At 33.7% G+C, this 25,496-nt stretch overlaps 1 protein-coding gene across 1 annotated transcript in view; it reads right to left on the minus strand.

Moving 5' to 3' along the window:
• LOC129224260 (hemicentin-1-like) overlaps positions 1-25,496 on the minus strand; it is a 104,874-nt gene that overhangs the window by 63,546 nt on the left and 15,832 nt on the right. The window contains exon 5 of the mRNA XM_054858687.1: positions 24,333-24,446. Coding sequence (XP_054714662.1) covers positions 24,333-24,446 — 114 coding nt within the window. The remainder of the gene's footprint in view (positions 1-24,332; positions 24,447-25,496) is intronic.

The following is a 25,496-nucleotide window of genomic DNA, read 5'->3' on the forward strand; positions in this document are numbered from 1 at the left end:
GCGGCGAATACCTCCTGGTTGTTATGAAACAGTCCCAGATCTCTTGAAAGCTATGATTTTAACGACATTCAAAAATAAATTAGAATTTCACTATCATCCTGTAACAAAACGAGTGACAATCAAAACAAAAGAAGGTGGTAAAGTCATTCTTCACACAGGCATAGCAGAACTTTTAGGTTTTCATGCCGGAGAATATAATGGAACGACACAGAGTCCCTTTATAGCCGATCCAGCAGCTTCCTTTCCCGTCATGTATGTGTATTGCGATCTCGTAGAGCCACAAATCGTGGGTGATGTCAAAGCTCCTCTGTTAAAAATTATCAAAGTAGAAGGAATGGATGGTGAAATGGTTAATGTTCATTATACGAGACCTCACTACTTACCTGTCATACGACAACATTTTCAAACGATTGAAATAGATTTGCGTCTACACTCTGGTGAATTCGTTCCTTTTGAACGAGGCATGGCATACATCGTGCTGCATTTTCGCATGAAACAAATTGTATAAATACTGCTTAACATTGACGTACATCGTCATTTGTGTACAAAACGTGAATCATGCTTGTTCCTTACACTTGCTGTCCGAAAAAATTTGAAGACTATTATGTCGGGCAAACCGGAAACGGTATGCCCTTTTATCAAGGACTGTCTCTGCAAAAGGGACACGGCCTTGGTGGTTTCTTCGCAAAACTTTTCCGCACTGCACTGCCTTTCCTGAGAAGTGGAGTTAAAACAATCGGAAAAGAAGCTTTACGAACTGGAGCCATGATTGCTAATGATGTATTAGCTGGTGAGAAATTGGAAAACTCAGCTAAAACAAGAGGCAAAGAAATTGGAAAATTGTTAGCTAAGAAAGCTCTTAAAAAGGCGGATGAAATGATTGGTCACGGCAGATTTAAAAGGAAGCGCAAAGCTTATAAACCAGTCATTCGAGCCAAAGTCAAGAAAGCTAAAGGACGTGATATTTTTGACTCCTAGACAGAATGGCTTACCTGTTAAAAGATTCTCCTGAATGTGCTAAATCTGAACTTAATTTATTTACTTTACCACCCACGCAAACAGTTATCGAAAGAGGGCAGTGGATAGAATTTCACCCTGTTGCAAATGTGTCTGACGGTAGTCCAATAGAATTTAACATTTCTGGAACCGGTGACGATTATTTAGACTTGTCACAGAATCTCTTATTTGTTAAAGTTAAAATTGTGAACGGAAATGGAACTCTATTAACAAAAGAAAATGTGGGTCCCGTCAATTTATTTTTACATGCCTTGTTTTCCCAGGTGGATGTTAGCTTGAATGAAAGATTAATCTCTTCGAGTAACAACACTTATCCATACAGAGCAATTATCGAAAAATTATTAAACCATGGATATGAAGCAAAAACGTCACAGCTGTCTTCTGAATTGTTTTTTAAGGACACTGCAGGTCAAATGAATAACTATGATTTGACTGACGCAAATAAGACCCCCAACGAAGGATTTACCAAAAGAGCAAATATGTTTAAACTCAGTACTGCAGTGGATATGATTGGGCGTCTACATGTTGACATATTTCATCAAGATCGACTCATGCTTAATATGGTGGATATGAAAGTTAAGCTTATACGAAGCAAGCCAGAGTTTTGCTTATTAGGAGATGGTAACTTTAAAGTAGTCCTGGAGCAAGCATCGATGTTTGTACGCAAAGTTCGAGTCAGCCCTGGCGTAGTGTTGGGGCATGCTAAAAGCTTAGAGAAGACAACAGCCAAGTATCCTATTAACAGAGTACTGTGTAAAGTCTATTCCATTCCTGGAGGAAACATGAGTTTTGTGCAAGATAACATCTTTACTGGACAAATGCCAAAGCGCTTGGTTGTAGCCTGTGTTGACAACGATGCTTTTAATGGAAGCTATAAAAAGACACCATTTGAATTTAAACATTATCATATTAATTTCATTGGAGTTTACATCGACGGACAACCGATGCCTCATAATCCATTGCAGCCTGATTTTACCAATAAAAACTATATTCGTGCATTTAACAATTTATTTTGCACTTCAGAAGATCGAGGACTTTATTTGTCAAGAGAAGAATTTCCCGACGGATACTGCTTATTTCATTTTGATCTGTCCCCTGACCTGTGTGATGGAGCTCATTTGAATCTCGTTCGACACAGTAATTTAAGACTGGAACTTAAATTTAAAGTGCCTCTACCACAGACCATTTCTTTATTGGTGTACGCTGAATTTGAAAATTTGATTGAAATCAACAAAGCTAGAAATATCTTATACGATTTCGGTAACTAATGAATTCTTTGGATATTCGAAGAGTATTGCTTCATCATCGCCATGCATCGAGATATTTTGTAGGAGTTTTTCCTTGTGATAAAATTCCTTGCATTACATCGTTTCCTGCAGCAGTAGTTGTTAATACTGATAAACATACAGAGCCGGGAACTCACTGGATTGCCCTGTTTATAGAAAATCCTCAAACTGTTGAATTTTTTGACTCTTATGGATTGACTCCTCAAGCCTATGGTCAGCATATTACAAGATTTGTAAAGAAATACGAATATGTAAAATGGAATCATGCACCTCTTCAAAGTTTGACTTCAAATGTGTGTGGACAATATTGTATTTACTATCTAACCAAGAGATGTCAAGGTTTATGTATGGATATTATTGTGAAAAATTTATTTCAGAAAATCAGTGATTTTCAATTGTATCAATATGTTAAAAAGAATTTTGGTGTAAATATGATTTTTAAGAAATAATATCCATACATAAACCTTGACATCTCTTGGTTAGATAGTAAATACAATATGGAAGCTGCTGGATCGGCTATAAAGGGACTCTGTGTCGTTCCATTATATTCTCCGGCATGAAAACCTAAAAGTTCTGCTATGCCTGTGTGAAGAATGACTTTACCACCTTCTTTTGTTTTGATTGTCACTCGTTTTGTTACAGGATGATAGTGAAATTCTAATTTATTTTCGAATGTCGTTAAAATCATAGCTTTCAAGAGATCTGGGACTGTTTCATAACAACCAGGAGGTATTCGCCGCCCTTGTACCACTCCATCGCCTAAATCAAATCCAAATAAATTATTGTCCGACCTGATGTTATACCACGAATGAGGATATATAATATCTGTTAAACCTACTTCCCATTCATGATGGCTCAAATGAATACTTGAGGGAAGCTGTGTAATAAAATGAGAAGTTTTATTCTCAGGGAAGAAGCGACTAGAGCTGTCACTGATAAGCGTCACATAGAATGACAAGTTTGCGACTGAATGAAAGAGGTAAGTACAGCACTGTTTTATATCCCTTTCACATCATTCACCCATGCATTGAATTTTTCAGGATAGCCTTGAAACTTAACAAAATATTCCGTCTTTCCTAATCGCCGTTTTGTTTTTAAGACCTTCTCAATGGGATAATATCCAGAATCTGTTATTTTCTGAAGCTCTTGTGAGTAAAACGTCCCCTCTAACACTTCGCCAGTGAGATCTTTTAGTTTATACACTACGGGATTTCTGGGCAATACTTTATGGATCGTAAATATTTCTCTCGTCCAATTCTGCTCATATCCTTTCTCAAATCGCAATTTTTCTTTACTTATTCTTACGGTGTCTAATTCTTTAAGTGAAGATTTACTTCCATGCCTTGAAGAGGTTTCAAGATCTCCGTAAAGATTTTTCCAAGCAATATCTTGATTATCTATGTTAACTGAAGAAGGCTTCATTTTTATGCTTCGATGCCACGTATTATTGTAACTGTAAACCAGTTTATCAATCACATCGATGTAGCGTTTTGTATTCATTTCTGTAAAATACTTCCACATTTTTGTCTTAAGTGTACGATTAAAACGCTCAACGACCGATGCTTTTGTTGAATTGTTTGTTGTAAAAAAGTGTACATTTTTCTTCTTCAGGTATTTTTGCACTTGATTGTTTGTAAATTCTTTACCTGCATCTGTCTGCATTATTTCCGGTGTTCTTTCTGAAAATATAATTTCAAAAGCGGATACGATTTCATCACTTTTCTTACTTTTTAGCGGTACAACCCATGCATATTTTGATAGAATATCCAGGCAAGTAAGTAAATACTTGTAACCATCATTGGTATCTGCTAGGGACTGCATGTCGACCAAATCAGATTGAAACTGCTCGTTTATACTTCCTACGATGACTCGATTTCTCTGGAACTTGTGTCTGATAGGCTTGTGCAAAGTGTACGAGTCCTTGGTCTGCAACCATTTTTTGATCTCCTTTGTCTTCACGCGTCCTTTTAAAGCACGATGTAAAGCATTCACACCTCCAAAACTTCCTGGAACTTGAGGATCCCGATACAGAGGATTCAGAACCTTGTCCATCACAGCAACGATTATGATCAATCCGTACGTTAAAGTTCATATCGATACAATGAGGTAAAAATGTTTGGGCACCTCTTTTTATACGACTATTATGTAAGTATGCCAGAAACTCTCAACGACCTCTAAACTTTTAAATTATAAAAAACATGCACATATAAGTAACCGTAAAAAACTTACTCTTTTTTCAAAAAACTCATAATTAATTAATTTTAATAAAAGGTTGATTCGTTTTTTTCATCATGAGGGGGTAAAATTGTGTTGCCTGATTAATCTACTCTTGACTTTCATTATTGAATTTAATGCAAATAAATGCTTTGGGTGATAGTCAACTGTGCTTGTATATAACCTTTAAATCGTTTCTTCTTCGTAAGTTTCCACAGCCGAGCGGTCTCGCGTGTTATCCAAACCGCCGACTGTGGAAACTTTATGTCCCAGGTTCAAATCCCGCCAGAAACATTTTTTATTGCAAGAAAAAAAAATTAATAAAATGAAAATATAAAGTCATAAAATATCTGATAGATGGCGCCACCATCGTTGAACCATTTAAATTATTTTTCCAAAATATTTCCACATTCCTTTTTTTTTCCCTTCGAAAACAACTCTTAAAAAAATCGCAATTAAGCAGTTTTATCATCCATTATCACTAGATGGCGCCACCAGCAAATCTACTCAATTAAATTCACACTTTCAGGTAAGCTTTCTGTCATGGCCCGAGCCTCCGATAGATGGCGCCACTACTGAATGTTATCCATTTAAAGCTTTATTATCCTCCCCTACTAACTGCTTAATCCGGTCTAGTGGTTAGCATACCCTCGTTCGGAGCAAAAGGTCCCGGGTTCAAATCCCAGGGAGAGCATTTTAGAATATTACCCCTATTTCCGAAAAAATTCAATAAATAAATTAATTGAGTTAACTAAAAAATTAAAAGTAAGAATTTGCATAAATTAAAAATTAGTATTTACATTAATTACGTAATTCAAGCTAAGACATGAATAAACATGTTCTATGACGTAATACAAGGTGGCGGACAAACCAAGATAGCGTGACGTCATAGATGACGTCATCATACCCCCATGAAATATTACAAGAAATTGTGTGACGTCATCCTAAAATACCCTCGTAAAAGACTACAAGAAATTAGTGACGTCATCCTAAAATACCCCCGTGAAAGACTACGAGAAAATTCCAAGACGACCACGCCCCCTCAAGACTGTTGAGTTGTTTTCCTCCTTCTGCCTACTATAGTGGCTGTTGAGTTGTTTTCCTCCTTCTGCCGCACGAAGCGATGGGTCTACTACTCTCGATAACACGAAGCCTTACACCTTGAATATTTCTTTATCTCGAGGATTTCACTCAGTCCTAAAATAATTTAGTTTTTTCAATACAAAGTTCTCTATATCTCGAATAAACTCCTTTTAAGTTGGAAAGTTCTACGAAAGCTTTGTTTTGTCTAATGCGTTAAAATGCATTTAAAATAAGAAAAAAAACAAGATTTTCTAATCAGCTTGTGTGAGGGGATAATTATTTTATATTAGTGCTCCTAAAATGCACACAGTGCTTATGAAATCACTACATTCCTAGATTTTACACAATTGCGGCAAGTACCGTGTGTAGCAGAGTCAAAAAACTTACCCTAATGTTGAGTAAACGGTGGCCTAATTTGGAAATGCCAGGAATTCGGGAATGGGGTTTAACAACAGTATTTTCAACCTACTCGATGTGTTTCTGAGAGTCTGCCAAGTTATCCAGTTCTGAGACTCTACTGTATCTCTTTTACATACGAATGCTTCTACTTTATGCTTTAAAAGGTAAAAATATATTGCTAAAAAATGTTAAAATTTTAATTCTGATTCTACTTTCATAATATCTTATTTATGCACTCTTTTTCAAAGCACGAAAAGAGTTGATTTTCAAAAATTTCACATTAGCCAAGAACTTATTCTTATAGTAAAAAAAGAACTTATTCACATCAAGCATCACGCTGAAAATTCAAAAATATCTGCAGGAATGAAAAACAATATGCAATTGAAAGATGAAAATAAATGACAATCCCATTGGCTTTTTTTCCAATCATATATCCATGACAGCAAAAGGGGAATTTTTTGCATTAATTTACCTATTTTGAAGATACTTAGTATGGATATTAATTAACAATTATCAGGCAATGCACATATCTACAGCAAATATATGTGCGCACAACATGTGCCTCTGTAATATCTATGCATATTCATTATAGGGTCAAAATACACCATTACTACTTTCCCGTTTGGAACATGTAAAAATGTTGATAGAAAATGGGAAGCTCGGGTAATTCTTATCTAAAATTATTCATAAGTGTGGAAATGTAGTTTACACAACATGAAGAATGTTTCAAATATTTGTAGGTTTTCCTAAAATTTTGTTGATCAAGTTGGTAAGTTAATTTAATTGTTTATTTTATTCTGATTATTTATTTATTTCATTTGGTTGATTCTGAACTTGATTTTAGTAATTAGTAAATTATTGATAGTCACGCATTTAAAAAAGAAAACTGCTAGCTTTCAAATGAATTAAATCTTAGTGTCTTTCTCTGTTCTTAAAATAACATATTTTTAAAAATAAGTTTCAAAAAAAAAAAAAAAATGCAGTAAATAAAACCAGTTTAGCAGGTTCCTTTGTTTTGTAAAATCAGTATTTTTAGTAATTGAGAGATTATTGTGTATTATATCAGATATTTCAAGGAAAAAATAATAAATTTGCTTTCATGAAAATTCCTACCTAATTTTTGTATGATTTGTTGAAAACCAGAAAATGTTCATGAAATTTATTATTTCTGTTTTTTAGTTACAATAGTAGTTCAGCTCATTACATTTCGCTTTAATTTAATGTGCTAACTGTAGTTCATGTGGTTGAAATTTTATTTTTCACAAAATACTAAATTTCGGTATTCTTGTGAAAAATGCATGTTTTTTCTACGAAATTGTAACTCATGAGTCATGGAAAGTTGCAACTAAAGTCATGGATTTCAAAACTCTAAATGTAGCAGCCTGCACTTGCATGATTTTCAGTGCCTCTGCATGCATAAACACATGTGATTGCCCTACATTATTATTGTTTATCTTGTCTGATCTAAAAATTTGATAAAATTTAGGTTTATGATTAAAGGAAGTATATACACATGCAAAATAACCTCTCCCTCCCTGCAATATAGTGCTCTATTTTCGCTAAAATTTGAATGATTAAACATCGCTCTTTGTAGTGACGCTACTGAAATATATACAGTGGTGTTCCCATAGGGTATACTTCATATATGCCGTATACTCACAAACATTTTTTAGACATATAGTATACCCTCAAATTGCATAAATTTTCATATTATAATATACTATGTATATGATCATGTATACCAATTGTGAGTAATGGATTACTGGAAGTATAACCTCAGAAAAATTGATGTGAACATCACTGAATATATATACAGTGGAGCTACATAACTCGTCACCCCAAGGGAAATTAAAAACATGTTGATTCAAGCGGATGTCAACTTACTGAGGTTCCATAATTTTAATTCCTGAAGAGTTTATGTATCACTTTTACTTACCAAGGCTGCAGAGTCAGAGACTGATAGATTTTAGGACAAAAGAGTCAGATTCAGGAGTCGAAGGTTTAAAATTTCAAGCGTCGGTCATTTTCTCCCTAAGCCCGCAACTCTGCCACTGCTCGCGGAATCGTAGTCTAAGGGTATGAAATTTTCAGAGTCGGAGCCGGTCATTTTCCCTCCCTACACCACAGCCCTGTCACTTTCTAATGCTTAACATTTACATCATGGAAACTAATTCCAGTATATGAATTTTCTTACTTCGAAAAGTACATAATAAATCCATAATTTTTGAAAAGAGATAATAAAGATTCTTGTCAGTCAGGTCTGAATTCACACCCCCAGGGAACATGAAAACATGTCGACTGAAGCGGAAGTCAACTTACTGAGGTTCCATAATTGTAATTCCTAAGCAGTTTCTGTATCACTTACCAGGGCTGCGGAATCGATGACTGACATATTTTGTGGCAAAGGAGTCAAAGTTTTAAAACTTCAAGAGTCTGGGTCGGTCATTTTCTCCCAAAACCTGCAACTCTGCCACTGCTAGTGGCGTCGGAGTCTAAGGATCTAAAATTCCCAGAGTCAGGGCCAGTCATTTTTTCCCTCTACTCTGAAGCCTCGTCACTTACAAATGCTTAACATTCACATTATGAAAGTTTATTCTAGTAAATGAATTTTCTAATTTTTAAAAGTACATAATAAATTCGCTATTATTTTTTTAAAGAGATAAAACAGATTCTTGTCAGCCACGTCTTAAGATAAAGTCCTGCTCACCCTTGTTTGAAAAACATGTCACGGTGCAACCTTTCTCTAGAGGACATTTATCTTACCTTAGCCTTTTAGAATTGCACTAACAGCACAGAGTGGTGGCTGACTCCCCTGGATAAAAATGGAATTCTCTAAAAGAGCTTCCCAAAAAAGGATTGACTGACCAAGAAATCACTGCATAAGGTTCTGAGAAAAGTTCAGTATGAAAGAATGTTGAAAGAAAAAATTGTGGACTAGAATAGCAATTGGATGTTGACTTATAGGGGTTCCTGAAAATGTTCGTCAAGTTAGAGAGATTTTAGTCCATTGAAATAAGCATTGAGCCAACCATAAGGAAAATACATGTTGAGCTACCAGGTTAGTCGAGTTATCCGTAAGTCGAGTTTCCAAAGTTTCACTCTACATGAAACTAAAAGTTTGAAATATCTGGCAACTGTCCACATGAGATGGTGAAAGTCAACATTCTCTTATTTAAAGCTTTCACAGTAATATATGTTTAAATGTATTTAGGAACAAAGAAATTGTTGCACAATTAAGTCTCAGAAGTGTAGAGTTGATGCTAAATATCTCATATCAGAACAAAAAAATTATATTGTGTGTGTATTCTTATATATACTGCCAGCCCCGCTTAAACGGGTAACGGATAAACAAATACCCCAAATATGAATAAAACCTTTTGGAACTGAATACTTCCCCACTGAGGAATTGTCAAAGATCCTCGCTTAATCGAACAATATTGATCAGCTTTCACAATATTTTACTAAGAAGTTTTTTAAATAATTTAAAAATTAATTACGTATGAACAATTATTCATGTAAAAATATTAAATTATATTTTTCGCATACAACAGATGAGGTTGTAAGTTGCATTTTTTTCCTTGCGCCCTTCTAATATATATTTAAAATTATTATACCTATTATTTTGTCGTTCACTTAGCTTGTTTCAATATATTTTTACCAAAAACATTACTTCCATTATATAGTTATTGATTCATTATTATTACGTTTTAAGACAAATGTTGTCAATTTGGTATGATAAAGAGTATTTCCCTGCTTAATCAAATAATATTTCTTGGAACTGACAGTATTCAATTAAGCAGGGCCGACAGTATATATATTTTCAAAATCGGAGTAGAGCAAATATTGTATTACATATAATGTAAAAAAATAAAATTATTGCAAGGTTATTACTATCTTCCCATTAAATTATATTCTTCCTACTCTGATTGGAAAAATATTCAGGTGCATACCACTTCTCATTAGCCAATGAAATACTTTTCACAACAAAATTTTCCACAGTATAACTAACTGTTCTAGAAGTAGAAGGGATTTCTGTTGTCAATTTATATTTGAAATACTTGACTTATGACCATTATCCTAAAAAAATTAGTACCATCTACAAGATATAAAAAAAGTGTATCCTATTCATAACACCAATGAATTAAAAACACATTGTATACGCTGTCCTACATCAGTACGGTGAACACATTTTAGTCTAAATTAAAAAATCTTATTTCAAGGTATCTGTTTTTGCCAAGCACAATGAAAAAAAAAAAAAAAAAAACCTCTAGGTTTATTCTTCTGAACTAATTTTTAGTACTACATTCAAAGTTATTTCTGGTAGGAAATTTTTGTTATGACAGCATCTCATGTATGTAGATTGAAATTTCAAATGCTTCTTAAGCTTTTATTTGGATGATCTACGCACATAATCAAATCTAGATTAAATAAATTATCATTATGCAATTTTTAGGGAGTTTCAAATCATTTGGAACTATGTTTTAGCCGAAAGAGTTCTAAGATTTTTTTTATTACTGTATTTTTCAAAATAAATAAATAAAATTTCTGAAAAATTGATTTTTAAAGAAAACCTTCAGAAACGCCCACCTTCAGAAAATCTCAAGTTATTTGGCCCACTTTAAGCCTATATATTCTAAGAAAACCTTGAGAATAAAAATTTGAAGATTTTCTTCAGAGCTTTTTACAGAAAATCTACAGATCTTAAGTCTGTAGATTTTCTTAAGATTTAGGTTTAAAAGTGGGCCAAATACCTTCAGATTTTCTCAACTTGAGAACATTCTGCAGAAAATCTAGAGATCTTCAGTCTGCAGATTTTCTTAAGATGCAGGCTTATGAAGTGGGCCAAATACCTACAGATTTTCTCAACTTTTTTTTTAAAGTTTTTTTTGAGATCCTTTTTAGTGGGGAATGACATACACACACACAAACTAAATAAATAACTGAAATAAAATATAAACAGAATAAAATAAAATAAAATAAATGATTTAAATTAAAAATAAATCAATAATGAAATTTGAATAAATAAAATTAGAAAAAATCCCTTCCCAAATGCCATAATCCCCCATGCCACATGCGACATAATCCTCCCCCCCCCCTCGCGCTGTGGGCATCCCTGAAAAGTTGTTTAAAAAAAACTTTTTTTTTCCATCATTTTAAACTCTTTTTATAGTTTGTTACTTCTTTGGAAACAAAGAACGGCAATCTGTCATTCATTAAAAATGTCAACCTAGCGACTTTTAAAGCTTAAAAATCTTGCCCAGATTCGTGATTTACTCATAACATGAAATTTTTATCTCAGTGCGAAATAAATAAATAGAGCTCCCAGAATACTTCAACATCTATTTTCATTCTACTTAAACCTATTCATCGTGTTTACTTCCCTCTTAAGTTCATAAGAAAAGCAAAATATTTTAGGTCGTTTTGTATCAATACACGCTCGTTGAAAGATAAGTTAAAGTGCATTGACGAACTTTCTGTTGATAACAAAAGCAGGTGTATTGACAACATGACTTTCCCAACTCATTTTGCATTTTTATTTTCGATTATCTTGCGCCACTGGTTTCATACACGTCTTATCAGTGCTGTTGTAACTTCATAAATTGTGCCAGACATGGCATTTATGTTTGAAACTGAATTTCAGAAGAATTTTAAATACTACCAATCGAGAACTACTGAAGAACTTGACAAAGCAGAAGTATCACTCGCTGTCATGTAACTCATTTCTTGTTCTTCACTCTTTTTTTTTTACTGTAGGTATACCCTGAATTCACTCATATTATCTACTAATCTTTACTCTCACAATTGAAAATTCAAAAGCACTGCTATGGGGACATAATGAAATAAATTTCTTCTTATGAATGGTGACATAAAAACTGTTACAAAAGTCAAACTTTCAAACTCATACAATCGCTCAGTAATTGGTAATACGCTGGAAATTGTCTTAATCAATTCAGTTTATGTCTGAAAAATGCATCTTCTAACAAGTAACTCTACCCAAGTGTGACACGCCTATTTGAATAAAACGTCGCATATCGATAGAACACTTAAAAGTACTGAATAGGTATTTTTTTTCTCGGTAATAACCACTTTTAACGGGGTGAAATTTATCCCTAAATATTGGATAATTGGGATTTTTGGGGGTATAAAATATTTTTCTTTTTTAAATTTTAACTACAAACACTAAAATAATGATTGAAAATTTGAAAAAAAAAAAAAATGAACAAGCTAAAGTTTACGTGTTTCAGTAATTTTCGGCAAATACTATTTATGTGGGTAAACCATCCGTCGAAATCTTACTCCGTCGCCAGACTAGTTGCCTATGAATTGTGCATTCCATGTCAGATAAATCACCTTCTTAACCTCACAATTTCTGATTTCATTTAAATTTGGTATGAAGAACACACATGACAAGATAAGTAATCCTGCCCATTTTTTAGATTTCTATTTCGAAAATTGTACAAAATATAGTTCTGTTAAAAAACTCAAAATATATGAAACAAATGAAAAGTGTTTCCTTACATTATTACCTAATTATAGTAGAATGAAAAATCAAAAAACGTTGTAAAGCAAAAAATGGAGCTTTTTTTTGATATAGTACATCACTTTGTTACGTTAGATTTAAGTTTCATGGTCATTCACCGTGACGAGATAATATTGCGAAGGATGGTTTAGCCTCATTAATAGTATGTTCAGAAAAACCCCGAGACACGTCAAGATTAGTTTGTTTAAAATAAGAAATAACAACGTCAAAAAGCAAAAACTGCATATGGAGGAAAAGACATCCGACATCGCCTTTTTTCGTATGTCTTTGCATTGGAAAAGGAATTCCTTGCAACGCCGAAGCACGCGTCTGCAATAATCTGCAATTTGTGCTTTTTGACGTTGTCATTTCTTATTTTGCTTTTCAGCACAAAGGTATTTATTTACTTAATAGCTTGTACAGTTTATACAAATTTTTAATCAGTTTTTGAATTTTTGTAATTAAAATTTAAAATAAAAAATGTATTGAACTCTCTAATCTCACTATTATCCAATATTTAGGAGTAAATTTCACCCCGTTAAAAATGTTTATTGCAGATTTAAAAAGAAATGCATGCTCAAAATTTTCAAGTGTTCTATCTACACTCCGAGATTTATTCAAATCGGCAAAATCTAACTTAACCCCTTCAAATTTTTATTGAAGGGGTTACTTGTAAGTTAGGTTACCTCGTGCTATGTAAGCTTCAGCGGCTATGCACAAATTTAAAGACAGCAAACACCTTTTCTTCATTAATAATAACAATGTCTAGGAAAAAGAAAAGAAACTTTTACTTTCTCCATACGAACGATGTGCACTGGCAGAGCTTGCTATTATAAACAAAATGACTTTAAACCAACAGTTTCGTTGAACATTAAGCTTACAAATCTGTTTCAAAGTTTTGCTTAGATCATTATGGTAGCGTGAAAATAACCTTATTCCTCGCAGATTTTAAAATCCCATCGAAAATGAAAGTTTTTTTTTTTTTTTTCAAAAGAATTATGCTTTGACTGGGTGATGGATTATAATACATCGTTTTTTTCATTGTGACCTCAAGAAAACAGGGAAGGAAATGTGGGGTAAAGTGAAATAGCAAAGGCAACTTACTTTTTTCAAAATGAACAAATTGGAAATTTGTTTTAAAAATTACACTACATAAAAGAAAGAAAAATGTTTCTTTTTTTTTTTCTCAAAAAAACTTGCATTAAAACATTACTTTTTATCTTTGGTTGTAACTTTGTACCATAAAAGTGAATGGGAAATTTTCACTTTTCTTTTTTGTGTGGGGAAAAGTAAAAAAAAAAAAAAAATAAATAATAAGTAAATATTTTCTATTTGATTTTCAAAAATGTTGTTGATCAAATTAATGAGTAAATAAAATGAATTAGCGGTATAAGAATTTAGTTCTTACGCTTATCAAAGTACATCCAGGGGTGCTCCAATACTAGAATATTAATTTCCTTTTTTTTTTCCTTTTTTTTTTGGAGGATTCCATTTACCAAATAAAACTCCGAATTTTGCCAAATGATAAAATATGAACATACTGCATATGTTGAAAATTGACGTAAAGCATCATAATGTTTTTTTTAAAAGAATTGTAATTTCGCAATGTAGTCTCAAAAATTGCTGAGAAAGAAAACTTTTTGGGTGGCAACAGAGACCTCCCGTGACCTCCCACTAGGGCACCCTTGCTTGAAAGAAGAGGGAAATCATTGAGCGGATAAAATTACATGTGTCTGAACTAGAGATGTAAAATTTCCGGAAATTTTGAAGTGGTGGGAAAAAACCGGTTTTTTGCCGGTTTTTTCCGGAAAATTTGGAAAAAATGGGAAAATTGATTTTCTTATGAGTAAAAATAGGGTTTCTTAACCCTTTCCGGCGCGGTGGTCACAAAAAGGGACACCAATTTTAAAAATTTCTTTAAAAAAAGTTTTTTCTTTAAAACTCCAAAAATCGCTGCATTAGTTGCTTTTATTTCTCTTTAATGCACACAGATGGCAGCGCTATTAAATATGACTCTTTTTGTTGGCTTAATTTCTTGTTTAAAATACCTCGATTTTCAAGCTCAAATACAATATTTCTTTCAAGATTTTAAAATTTACACCATAAACTAAATTAGTCAACCATTTTCCCTCGGGAATCCTGAGCTAATCAATCATAATTTTGCAAAAGATTCGAGTTCATTTTTGAATGCATAAACAAAGTTTCTTTCCAGGTGTCCCCAAATGTGGACACCGCCCGTCTAGGGTATTGATCTCACTGTTGTGGGTGAAAGATGTAATTTGATACATTTAAGAAAAGGGGGACCAAAAGAATAGTTTACAATGGGCTTTTGTTTATTTATTTTGGGTTCTTGACCCAGAACAGGTGAATATGAAGGTCCATGACTGCACACATTTGAGATCTGCTTTTCCTACCAGACAATTGTATACTTTTTTTATTACCAGCTTTGATATTATTTTTTCTGTAAATGGTATTATACAGCCGTATTTTTTCATTTAATATTTTATAGCACAAAAGGAATGCACATAAAGCAAGGACAATGTGCCAAAAATATTTTTAACATTTTAAGTTGCTTATTTAGATAATTTTATATAATCTATATGAACATTCTTGAATTTTACTTCATCTTTATCTTGGAATTTTTATAGTAAAAATATTGAATTTTGTGTTCTAAATATTCTTAATGGCATAAATTATTGAAATAATTAGTAAAAATGCTTAAGAGCTTAAAATATTTGAAATTACTCCAATTGTCATACGAGGTAAGCATAACCACTTCAGAAAACAATTTTTGCTCTAGGAGGGCGGTGGTCACAAACGGGGACACCACACCCAGCTGGAGGGGGTGAATTAAAAAAAAAATTTGACTGTAAAATCTATGTCCAGATAACCAATTTATCCCATCCATTGTGTTTTTTTATTATATTTCTAAAATTTTAATGACCCGCGCCTGTAAGGGTTAATAGCTCTATTTTTTTGGAACATATGAAGGGTTAAACATTAAAGAACATAGGCAATCTACACATCTTCTTTTTCTGCTTGACAGAAATACACATAAAGGTAAGTTTAATTAGGAAAAAAAAACTTTTTGTTTTATAACTGAGAACTTTCTAGGTCAGACACCAGAAATAAGTCAAGTCGTTGTTCAACCAATAATATTGAGTAATGTATGTCTAATCATAACAATTACATTTTCTATTTTAAATCACCTTTGAAAATTGAAATATCAATTGTAATTTTTGACTTTCAAACAAGATTGATATTGTTTAAAAGAAAAATAAGTATTATTCCCCTTCCTTACAATGCAATTTTACTGTCTGAAAATGAAAGCTATTAAGTTTAGATTTTTTAAAAGTCAGTCTAGGTCCAAATCAAAACTTAATTGGTTTTTCTTTTAATTTCCAACAGAAATCCCAAACCAAAACTGCATAATGATTTCTAAAGCTGAACCAGAAGTTAAACTGGAGTTCCGTTTATTCATACGGACGTGCTAAGCACAGTAGTAAAAGAAACCATACTTACACTTTTCAACAAAACTGAGTTATTGTAACCAAGTTTTTATCTGTTTTTACTTAATAAATAAAATGTTTTTGGGTCATTGCATCTATCTTATACAATTAAAAACTAAGCGTATGTACCTATGTATCTAAGTTCAAGCTTCTTCTCCCGAACGACAGTGAACTGACCATCGATCCAGGTATCGATGAATTCGTAATTTTCCCGTCTTGGCTATTCGACATACTCCTCCGATAATAATTAGTGGAGATATCAATTAAAAACTATTAATTATGACACTTAGATTTCGACATAAAATCCCTATTTTTCGAAGGCTTTCCTCCATTCAAATTATTATTCAGTGCTCATCTCAATTTCCGAAACAATGCTTTTATTAAAATTTATAGTGGTAAAGAAAATCATTGAGACGAAAGATCTGTTGCGATTTTTTGTCTCGAATATGAGCAGATAAAATTCTAGGTTTTGTTTTAAAGGCTTCTCCTGTAATCGGGGGATTTAAAATGTTTACTTTTTGGTTAACTTTCCGCAATCTGGCGCAAAATTTTACTGATTTTTTTTTCTTTTTGTTCAAGCCTGAGTGTTGAACACGCATCACTTGACATAACTTTTATTTTCGAGGTAAACCGTGCAAAGTCGAGCGACGCAGCTAGTTTTTTTAAAATAAATTCTAAAAAAAAAAAGACATTTGAATCAACTATATGGAAAAGCTAAACTTTATTTATTTTTTTTTTTTTTCTGGATGAGGGCCTTAAAATGAATCAAAACTACTCATAAGTTTGGTCTCTCTAAACCAATTGCTTTATAGGGAATAGGATTGATTAAAGGGCTTGCGACCCTTGAATGAAAACTGTCAATCAGTCGTTCTTTTGTTTTACTTCAAAAGGCAGCCAGTTTGAAACCAATTAATTTATTCATTGCTAAAGGTCTTCTCATATTATTATTTTTTTTCGTTTCGTTAATTTATTTAATTTTAATAAAGTTATATGGAAAATTGCTTGCCCACTTTTTCCCCCGCACCCCGTACATTTGGTTCGCACAGTCAGCAGAAACATAGTTCTGTGATTAAAGTTATGATTGTTTATTTTATGAAGAAGGAAAATAAGTTCTTCAATAAGGATATTGGTTTAAATTTTTTTTTTGCAAAATTATAAAATGTTTTTTGATCTATATGCAAATTACATTATCATACAACAACTTGCATTATGAAAGTTAGAAAGTATTTTAACATACAAGGAGGGGTGGGGGGGGGTGGAAATTGCATCAGAATTTAAGTATGAGAAATTTCTAATTTCTAATCATTCTTGCTGAAAATTTCAATTAAAACTTCCTGAAAAGTTGAAAAAATCCTTTTTTCAATTTTTCCGAAGTGGAAATTAACTCCTTCGGAAAAAACTTTTTTTCCGTTTTTTTCGGAAATTTTCCGGTTTTTTCCGATTGTTTTCATCTCTAGTCTGAACACAACTGAGTAAACAATTATCCGCAGCAACCCTCAGTTTCTAAATACAAATTGTCGCCAAGCACACAAAAGAAGCATCTAGGTCATGGCCTCCTAATTTGGATATTTAAATCTCGAACAAATAACAGTGCTTTTTAGCATCTTCTGCTCCTGACAGCCTTGTTGCTGCCCACGACGTGTTCCTCATAAAGAGCAAATTAACTGATGGCAAATAAGATAACTTGGTGACAACAGACAGAGGCATATAAAACTGATTAATCCTGAAATTTATAGACCTGAATTGTTTATGACTGGAAAACATGCCACAAGAGGATATTTCGTGCACTTAGGAGAGATTAGAACGTCTTTTCCTATTTTCTACAATACTTTGCTCAAGTCATGGTTTCTTTCGCAAAGACGGAAAATATTTAGGCAACCTTTCAAATGTTTTCAAGTAGATATCCTGACTTTTGGCTTTGATTCCAGCTTTTATATATAGAAATCTGTTTTTATATGAATGATCGTTTGTTTGAATTTGTCATTAGCAGAAAAAAAACGCTCATTTGTTTTTGTTTTTTTATTACTTCGTTCATTTTTGGCTGCCTCCGTACTTTGCACACCTCACAGATAGTACAAAATCCAAACCAGCAAATAGCTGACGAAGAATTACTGAAAAAAAAAAAAAAAGAAAAATTTGCTTAAAAACATATATTTTTTCGGTTTTTGGAATGGTATCAGGCGCAAATTACGCGCTGGCGTTACATCAGCTTCCGTTTTCCTAACTCCGCTAGAATAATACTAGAACTTTAAAACTTTTGTAAAACTTACGAAAATGCTACGAAGGTAGCAAATTCCGGTTATTGAAAGTTGCATTCCTGCAGCGTTTGCAATAAAATATTCCGAAAACATATTCCGAACTTGAAAGAGTAAATAATGAAGTGATTACAACTTGTTCGGAATTCAATTATTTGCCTTTTTTTTAACACCTAAAGAATATATTCTGAAATTGAATTTGTTTGGATATACAGTAGCTCCTCGTTATATCGGCCTTGTTGGGAGAAAAAAAAAAACGTAATTTTACGGAAGTCATTACAATTGATGATTGAACGAACACTCAAGTCACTCATATACTGTAAAACAATTCCGAAACGTCGCTGACTATTTCCTGTGAAAATCAAGCATCTTTGTCAAAAAGTTTCCGAAATCACTACAAGTTGCTCGAATGCAGGCTTCTCACTGCTGTGAAAAGCTTGCTCTATCTCAGTTTCAGTTCGACTGAAAAAATACTTGGTTTATTATATTTAAATACTGATTATTCATCGAATACCGAAAACCCATAAAAATTTAACTTTTTCATTATTTCGGAAAATTTTGGGGCCCATGCGCGACCGAAAGATATAACTGATCGAAACCAAATTTAAAGACAATGTTTTGAGTCTCTGTTTAAAGACGTTACAAACTATTGCATTAAGAAAACATCTAATTAAAATATTTTTTAAAAAAATCTTACGGAAGATGGCAATCGATTTCCATAATTCTTTTTTTCCCTTGGTTTGTCATTATAATTCGCAACTTTTCCGCGCTATTACAACTTCGAAATGCAAAAAAAAAAGGAGTTTTTTCGGCCCACCCTAGTGTTCAAGTTATTTCTTGTCACCCTGTATTTTTGAAACGTATGCAAACGTTTGAGGGAAATCTGAAAAAGTCGGATATGAAATAAATAATATGTTAACACGTACATCAACAACGTAATATGTTGGTCATGCAAAGAGAAGATTATGAAAAAATAAAGATAGAAAAAGTATCTCGAAGCTTAAGATATTCTTCAAGCATTCTCTTGGCTTTCATCATTATGGTCCAACAACGGATTAAATTCATCGAAGCGAAATCGTACCCAAGGACGAAGCGGTTTCTTCCGGATCACGTGAACTGGGAAGAAGTTTTTCTTTTGTAATTAATAGCAATGAAGAAACCCATCTATTTTTTCTGTGTCCGGAGAGGATAATGAATGTTTTATCTTCGAAAACATGTGTCTTACAATCCGTGAATGCTTTAGCTCTGGCTAATGGGCGGTAATTTACTGAATATGTGTCTTACAATTTCATAGTTTTGATTTTAACCCCTCATAATGCAGATAATTTCGTGCTTTTCTCATGGGTACATGGGCGCCCTTGTGCAAAATTATAAGGGTGGGCTCAGATATTTTCCATATGGTTTGGCAGGATATTTTCCCCATGGAAACCGATTTCAGAACACATTAGAGTTATTAAAATTTGGCCTTTTTAATAACTCATTCATTATGGCTGGAGAAGAATGATTTTACATTTTTACAACAAAAAAAAAGTACTAAAAGCAAGAAAGTTCTAATTTTAAAGAGGGGGGGGAGCTTAAGCCCCCACTTGCGCCCCTGTATGGGCACCCATGCGATATGTACGCAAGAAATCGTCTGAATCGAACAGTTCAAAATGTCTGTGCGTGTTTCCTGCGCTTGTGCAAATCCAGTTTATATCCCGTGGTGGATGTACCATGAGAATTCAAAAATGTGGAAGACAAACTGAAGCAGTGAGAAGCAAAGGGATGGAAGAGGCAAAATTAAAAAAAATTGGAGATAACCTGTACAAATAGTAGGGAACCTCTTCTCAGTCATTTGGCAAAAGACGGTATTAGTAACCCTGGTAGGTGCTGTTGTACATCATTATTTTTAAAAAATCAATGAAAGCCTACCTAAGAACTACCTTTAAACGCGTTTTGCTCAAAACTTGAAATTGTCGACTTACATGCATCCCATTGCTTCTCACTGCCTTAAATGTTTTACATAGTTCTGCGATAGTGAAAAGGGCCACCAAAAACTCATTGCGATGCACTGTTAAAAATTCAGGAAGATTTTCTGGTAATTGTTACTGTAAAATGGCGGACTAAACGCATCGCTGATTTCTAGGGTAATTTATACCGGATAAATAAACGATCCCAGCGCCAATTGGTAGATGTGGCCTACCGAGGAAACCGTAAAATTTTACAGTAACATTTGATTTTTACGGTAATAGTTACTGGCAACATGGATGCCAGTAACAATGACCGTAAATTATCCGGAAAATTTTTAAAAATGTGGGCTTCCAAACCAGTGAATCCGCCACTATTTACATCGAATTTTCGCCACATTTAGCACAGAGGTCCTTTGATGCTCAGGAAATCACTTAGTGGGGTTCTCGCTCCCTATTGATGGAGAACACACGAAGAGAAACTAAATTAACTAAATTGACCATATCAAAAGGGAAAGATTTAGATTTACATTTTGAGTTACAAAATTGCTCTTTTCTACACGTAGACGGGAATTTTTACGCATTTTTTTTTCCTTTCTTTTTGTTTTAACCTTGATTTTTAAACATGCGTCACTTAATACAACTTTTGTTTTCCAGGTAGTCCATGCAGAGGCGGAAAACGTAGCTAGAGATTTGATAAAAAGTGTTGCATAAAAATTAGTTTGGAAAGCTTGTACAACTATTATCAATCAACAACAGTGAGTCAAAATAAAATTGAAAACCAAATTACAATTAATTTTTCCCTTTTAGAAAATAGAATCACGCAGAACTTTACATACTTAAAGTGCTTCTCTCAAATTTATCATCATAGCAGTGATTTACAACGGCAATATTCCGATATTGGAGTTCAAAAAACAAAAATGTCTCCTATATTTCATGACCTTAGAGAAGAAATAAGATTTGGAACTCTCTCTCGATGTTTTTTTTTTTTTTTTTTTCGAAATAGGAGTTTTATAAAACGCATTTTAGACTTTCGCTGGTGATATTTGGAGACGAGAGGTTCAGTAGCCTACCTCTGGACTTTTTTCAGAACTGAAGACTTAGAAATGATATAAGAGGCACTTTTTGGTGATGTTAGACGAAGGAATGAGGTTCAGTTACTTTTCTCCGCTTATTTTCTGAAAATGAAATTTCAAAAGCACAATTTCAGACGATCTTCGATGTTGTTAGGCGAATGGAGATTCGGGGACTCTGCCCTGAACATTTTCGAAAGAACAGTCCAAAAAACGCTATTGTTAAATTATCTTTGAAGAACTTAGTGGAAGTAATTGAATCCAAAACTCTCTCCCGGGGGGGGGGGGGCAATTTTTTTGAAGTTGAAGTTCCAAAAGCGTAATTTTTGACGATTTGATGATCTTTGGGAAGGAGGGAGGTTCGAGGCCATTCCTCCAAAATATTTTCAAAATCAAAACGATGTTAGGACTCTCCTCTGGAAATATTTCCAAATAGAAATCCTAAAAAAGATTTGACGTTAGAGAAAGGAATAAATTTCTGAAGTCTCTCCATGAAATATTTCGAAATGAGGTTCAAGAACGCAATGTTAGACGATTTTCGATGGTTTTAGGCCGCAGTTGTCAAGAGACTAGATTTGCGACATATGTCGATGATGTTAGGGAAGGAGGAATATTCGGGGCTCTCCCGCGAAAATGTTCTACGGCATTGAAGCATTTGTAATTAACATAGGCTTTTTATGATACGTAGTAAAAGATAAGCGATGAAAAATCAATCGTCCATTCATTGAGAAATTTCTGGTTTGGCACTTGATAATTACTCTTCCTTTCTATTTCTTTCTTTCTTTTTTTTTTTTTTTGAGCAATCACGATTTCCTAGTGCTTTAATTTGACTGTTTTTAGCGGACTATCATTTTATTTTCCCGCCAGCACCCTCTGCAGCACCACCGTCGACCGGCTCCTCACGATGCTGCTCCTATAGCGAAAACCGTCTCCAGGTTGCGTCAATATCCTACACTTACACGCATATATACACAACTACACACACACACAAACACATACACACAACTACCCACACATTCATGACTGCAAACAGACACAAACACATATGCCTACACACACATACACATACCCCGCCCCCACGCACACAAACACTCATACACACAACTACCCACACAATCATGCCTCATGCCTGCACACAGACACAAACACACATGCCTACACACACATACACATATCCCCTCCACACAAAGCCTCCACACACAAACACACACGATTACATACACACACACTCGTGATTGCGAAAAACATAATTTGAATTCAAAATGACAAAATTCTTTTTTTTTTTTTTTTAATTTTACTTGTAACGTATCAAAAACTTTAAAATAGCGACAAAAATAAAATTGAATAAAACACCAAATTTCCTTTTTTCTGCCTCAAAAGGTTATCCAATAGTTTAGCTTAGAAACCATACGAAAACGTTATTATCCTTCGAAATATTTCTCTTTATAGTGGAAATTTTCTTGAGATACCGCCACCAATATTTCTTTAATACCAAGTTTTTGAAGTAAATTTCTAAAGAATCGTGTTATGTTGTCTGAGGGGGCTCTATAATAAGTCAACCGATCGATCATAAAATTATTTTAATTCCTTTATGATATCTTGGAGTGAATGCAACAAGTAGGAAACTACATTCTTTTTTCTATTTTTTTGTATTTTGCTTCCAGGAAATCTCAATAAAACAATGTTTTTCTCGAGGGAGTGTGAAGACTTGATTTTTAAATGATATTCAACTACCATTTCCATAAATTTCATTTAATTAGAAGTATTTTTGTCTTCCTTCGAGCAAAAACTTTCAAAAAAAGAGAAACATTCTATTTTTTCTGAATTCGCAGTTACCTAGTTGTAGTGTACAGCAGGGGCGTGCACAGAAATTTTGGGGCCCGTCACAAAGGGCCCCCTACTCCTACACGTCCCTACATTTATGTCATCCCATGTTTTTAAAATCTCCGGTCCCCTTCAAGCTCGGACCCGGGTCAACAGGTGTCCCTTCTCCAACCTCCTCCCCCCCCCCGTGCCCACCCCTGGTGCTCAGTCGACGATATGTAACTTTTTATTTCGTATCATAACCAAAAATTTGAAAGAAAAACATCACCTTTAATTTTTTTCTTTTTTTTTACCGATAAATCCAGAAAAAGTGTGTTGATTTTTCCTCCATCCGAATGAGAGGATTTTTAAAGCAATGACTGTTCACTCCAGCATCTTGATTGAGGCAATAACACAAAGAATACTGTAAACTCCGACTAAAATTCCAACTATAATTGCATCTCTCAAAAAATAATGTGCTTCATTTCAAAAGCTGCTAAGTAAAAATGTGTACAAAACCTAAGCCAAGGTGACCACTTTTATATCGTTGGATAATACTTTTCAACGATTCATAAAAGCGTATCTTTGTACAAATATTGTAATTTTTACAGTTTTAAAATGCAATTACATTTGCATATGCTTTAAAACATTACTCTGTTCTTTGCTTTTGCTCGGGCAATAACTTTGTTTAATGCCAGTTAAAGAGAACAAAATTCGGATCGGTCATGGGTACTCGTGAAGAGACCAGATACGCCCCGAACTTAAATTTTTTGAAAGGCGGAAATAAACAATTTGCTGAATGAAACTCAAAATTTCATCAAATAAAAATGATTTTGTCGAATTGAACTCCAAATTTTGCCGAATCAACAGAAAAAAATTTGTCGAATAAGGAAAGCTTTGGGAGGTCAGAGTGATCTCCCGTGACTTCGTATCGGGGTGCCCCAGCTCGAAGAGAGACTTGAGTTTGTCTTTGGTGCAATTAAAAAATGAGAAAAACTTGGAACAGTAATCTGCATTCCCTTACGAAAGTGGTTTGTTTTCTTAATACCGCCTTTTAGTGAAAGTATCTGCTTTTCGTAAACATCGCAGAAAGTGTTCGTTATCACAACAGAACTTGACCTCCACTGATTGATAAGCTAAGCTTTCCTCCCAGTACCCTTCTTTAAATAGATCAATCAGTGACGCCATCTGCATAGATCAAACAAGAGATTCTTTCAGGAAACTGACCTACAAACCAGGCTATCCGAGGAACCGGAAAACCGTCGACTTCGCATTCCAAAAAGAAATCTCTGTTCAGTATCGGTCGAATTTGCATGGGAAATGGCTTCACTCGTGCGGCATCTAAAAAAAGATAAAGAAAACGGCAGATTAATAAGTCGTTGAGAAAATGGTGTTTAGAATTTTGATGATGAATCTCGTGGAGGCTAGATCGGAGACAGTTTACTTAGTGACGAAATAAGATTGCTGCGAATTGATTTGATAAAGAGCATATCTTAATGCCAGTAAATACTACTTCATTGACAGATCTTACAAACGATAAATAACATATTTGACTTCAATAACCGTTACAGAATTTCGATTATATATGAACGACATCATATGAGGTAGTGAGAAGCAAAGGGATGCACAAGTGGCAAAATTAAAAATTTGGAGATAATCAGCACAAATGGTAGGTGAACCCCTCCTCTGTCTTGGGGCAAGAGATAGTACTAGTAGCTCTGGTAAATGCTGCTGTATAGCATGATTTATAAAAAAAAAAAATCAATGAAAGTCTACCTAGGAGCTAATCTTTTAACGCGTTTTACTCAAAACTTGAAAATGTCCACTTACATCCCTTTGCTTCTCACTGCCTCATGTGTTATAAACATATTTAAACAGCTTATACCTGCTATCATCAGCGTTAAATAACAGAAATCAGTTGGAGAAAAACGACAACAATTGGAGAGACTGTTTTTTTTTTTTTTTTTTTTTTTTTTTTTAATAAATTATTTAAGCAAAGCGAAATTGCAAGTTTGCAAAACATTTTATTTGTTTATTTTTTCATTTTTTATTTATTTATATTTATTTATTTTTTGACCAATCAAGGTTGCTCGTTGCTTTTACATTACTTCGTGTCTGACATTTAGTTTACTGATTGGCAGTGCATTGGGGTGAATATCAGAAAAAGTGCCGATTTACCCTTGTAAATGATTTTGAAAATAAAATAATTACTGTACGTTAACTACACATTAGTAACAGATTTTTTTTTTAAATCAAAGGCATGGTCAAGGTGAACATTTACTCTCATTTTATCATCGGGGCTGTATTTTTGGACTGTTACAGATCTGACAAATATTTTAGATTTATGTTAAATGTGCATGATATATTACCTGTATATGATACAATGAGTAA

This window comes from Uloborus diversus, chromosome 6 (assembly GCF_026930045.1).
Source record: "Uloborus diversus isolate 005 chromosome 6, Udiv.v.3.1, whole genome shotgun sequence".
NCBI classification, from domain to species: domain Eukaryota; kingdom Metazoa; phylum Arthropoda; class Arachnida; order Araneae; family Uloboridae; genus Uloborus; species Uloborus diversus.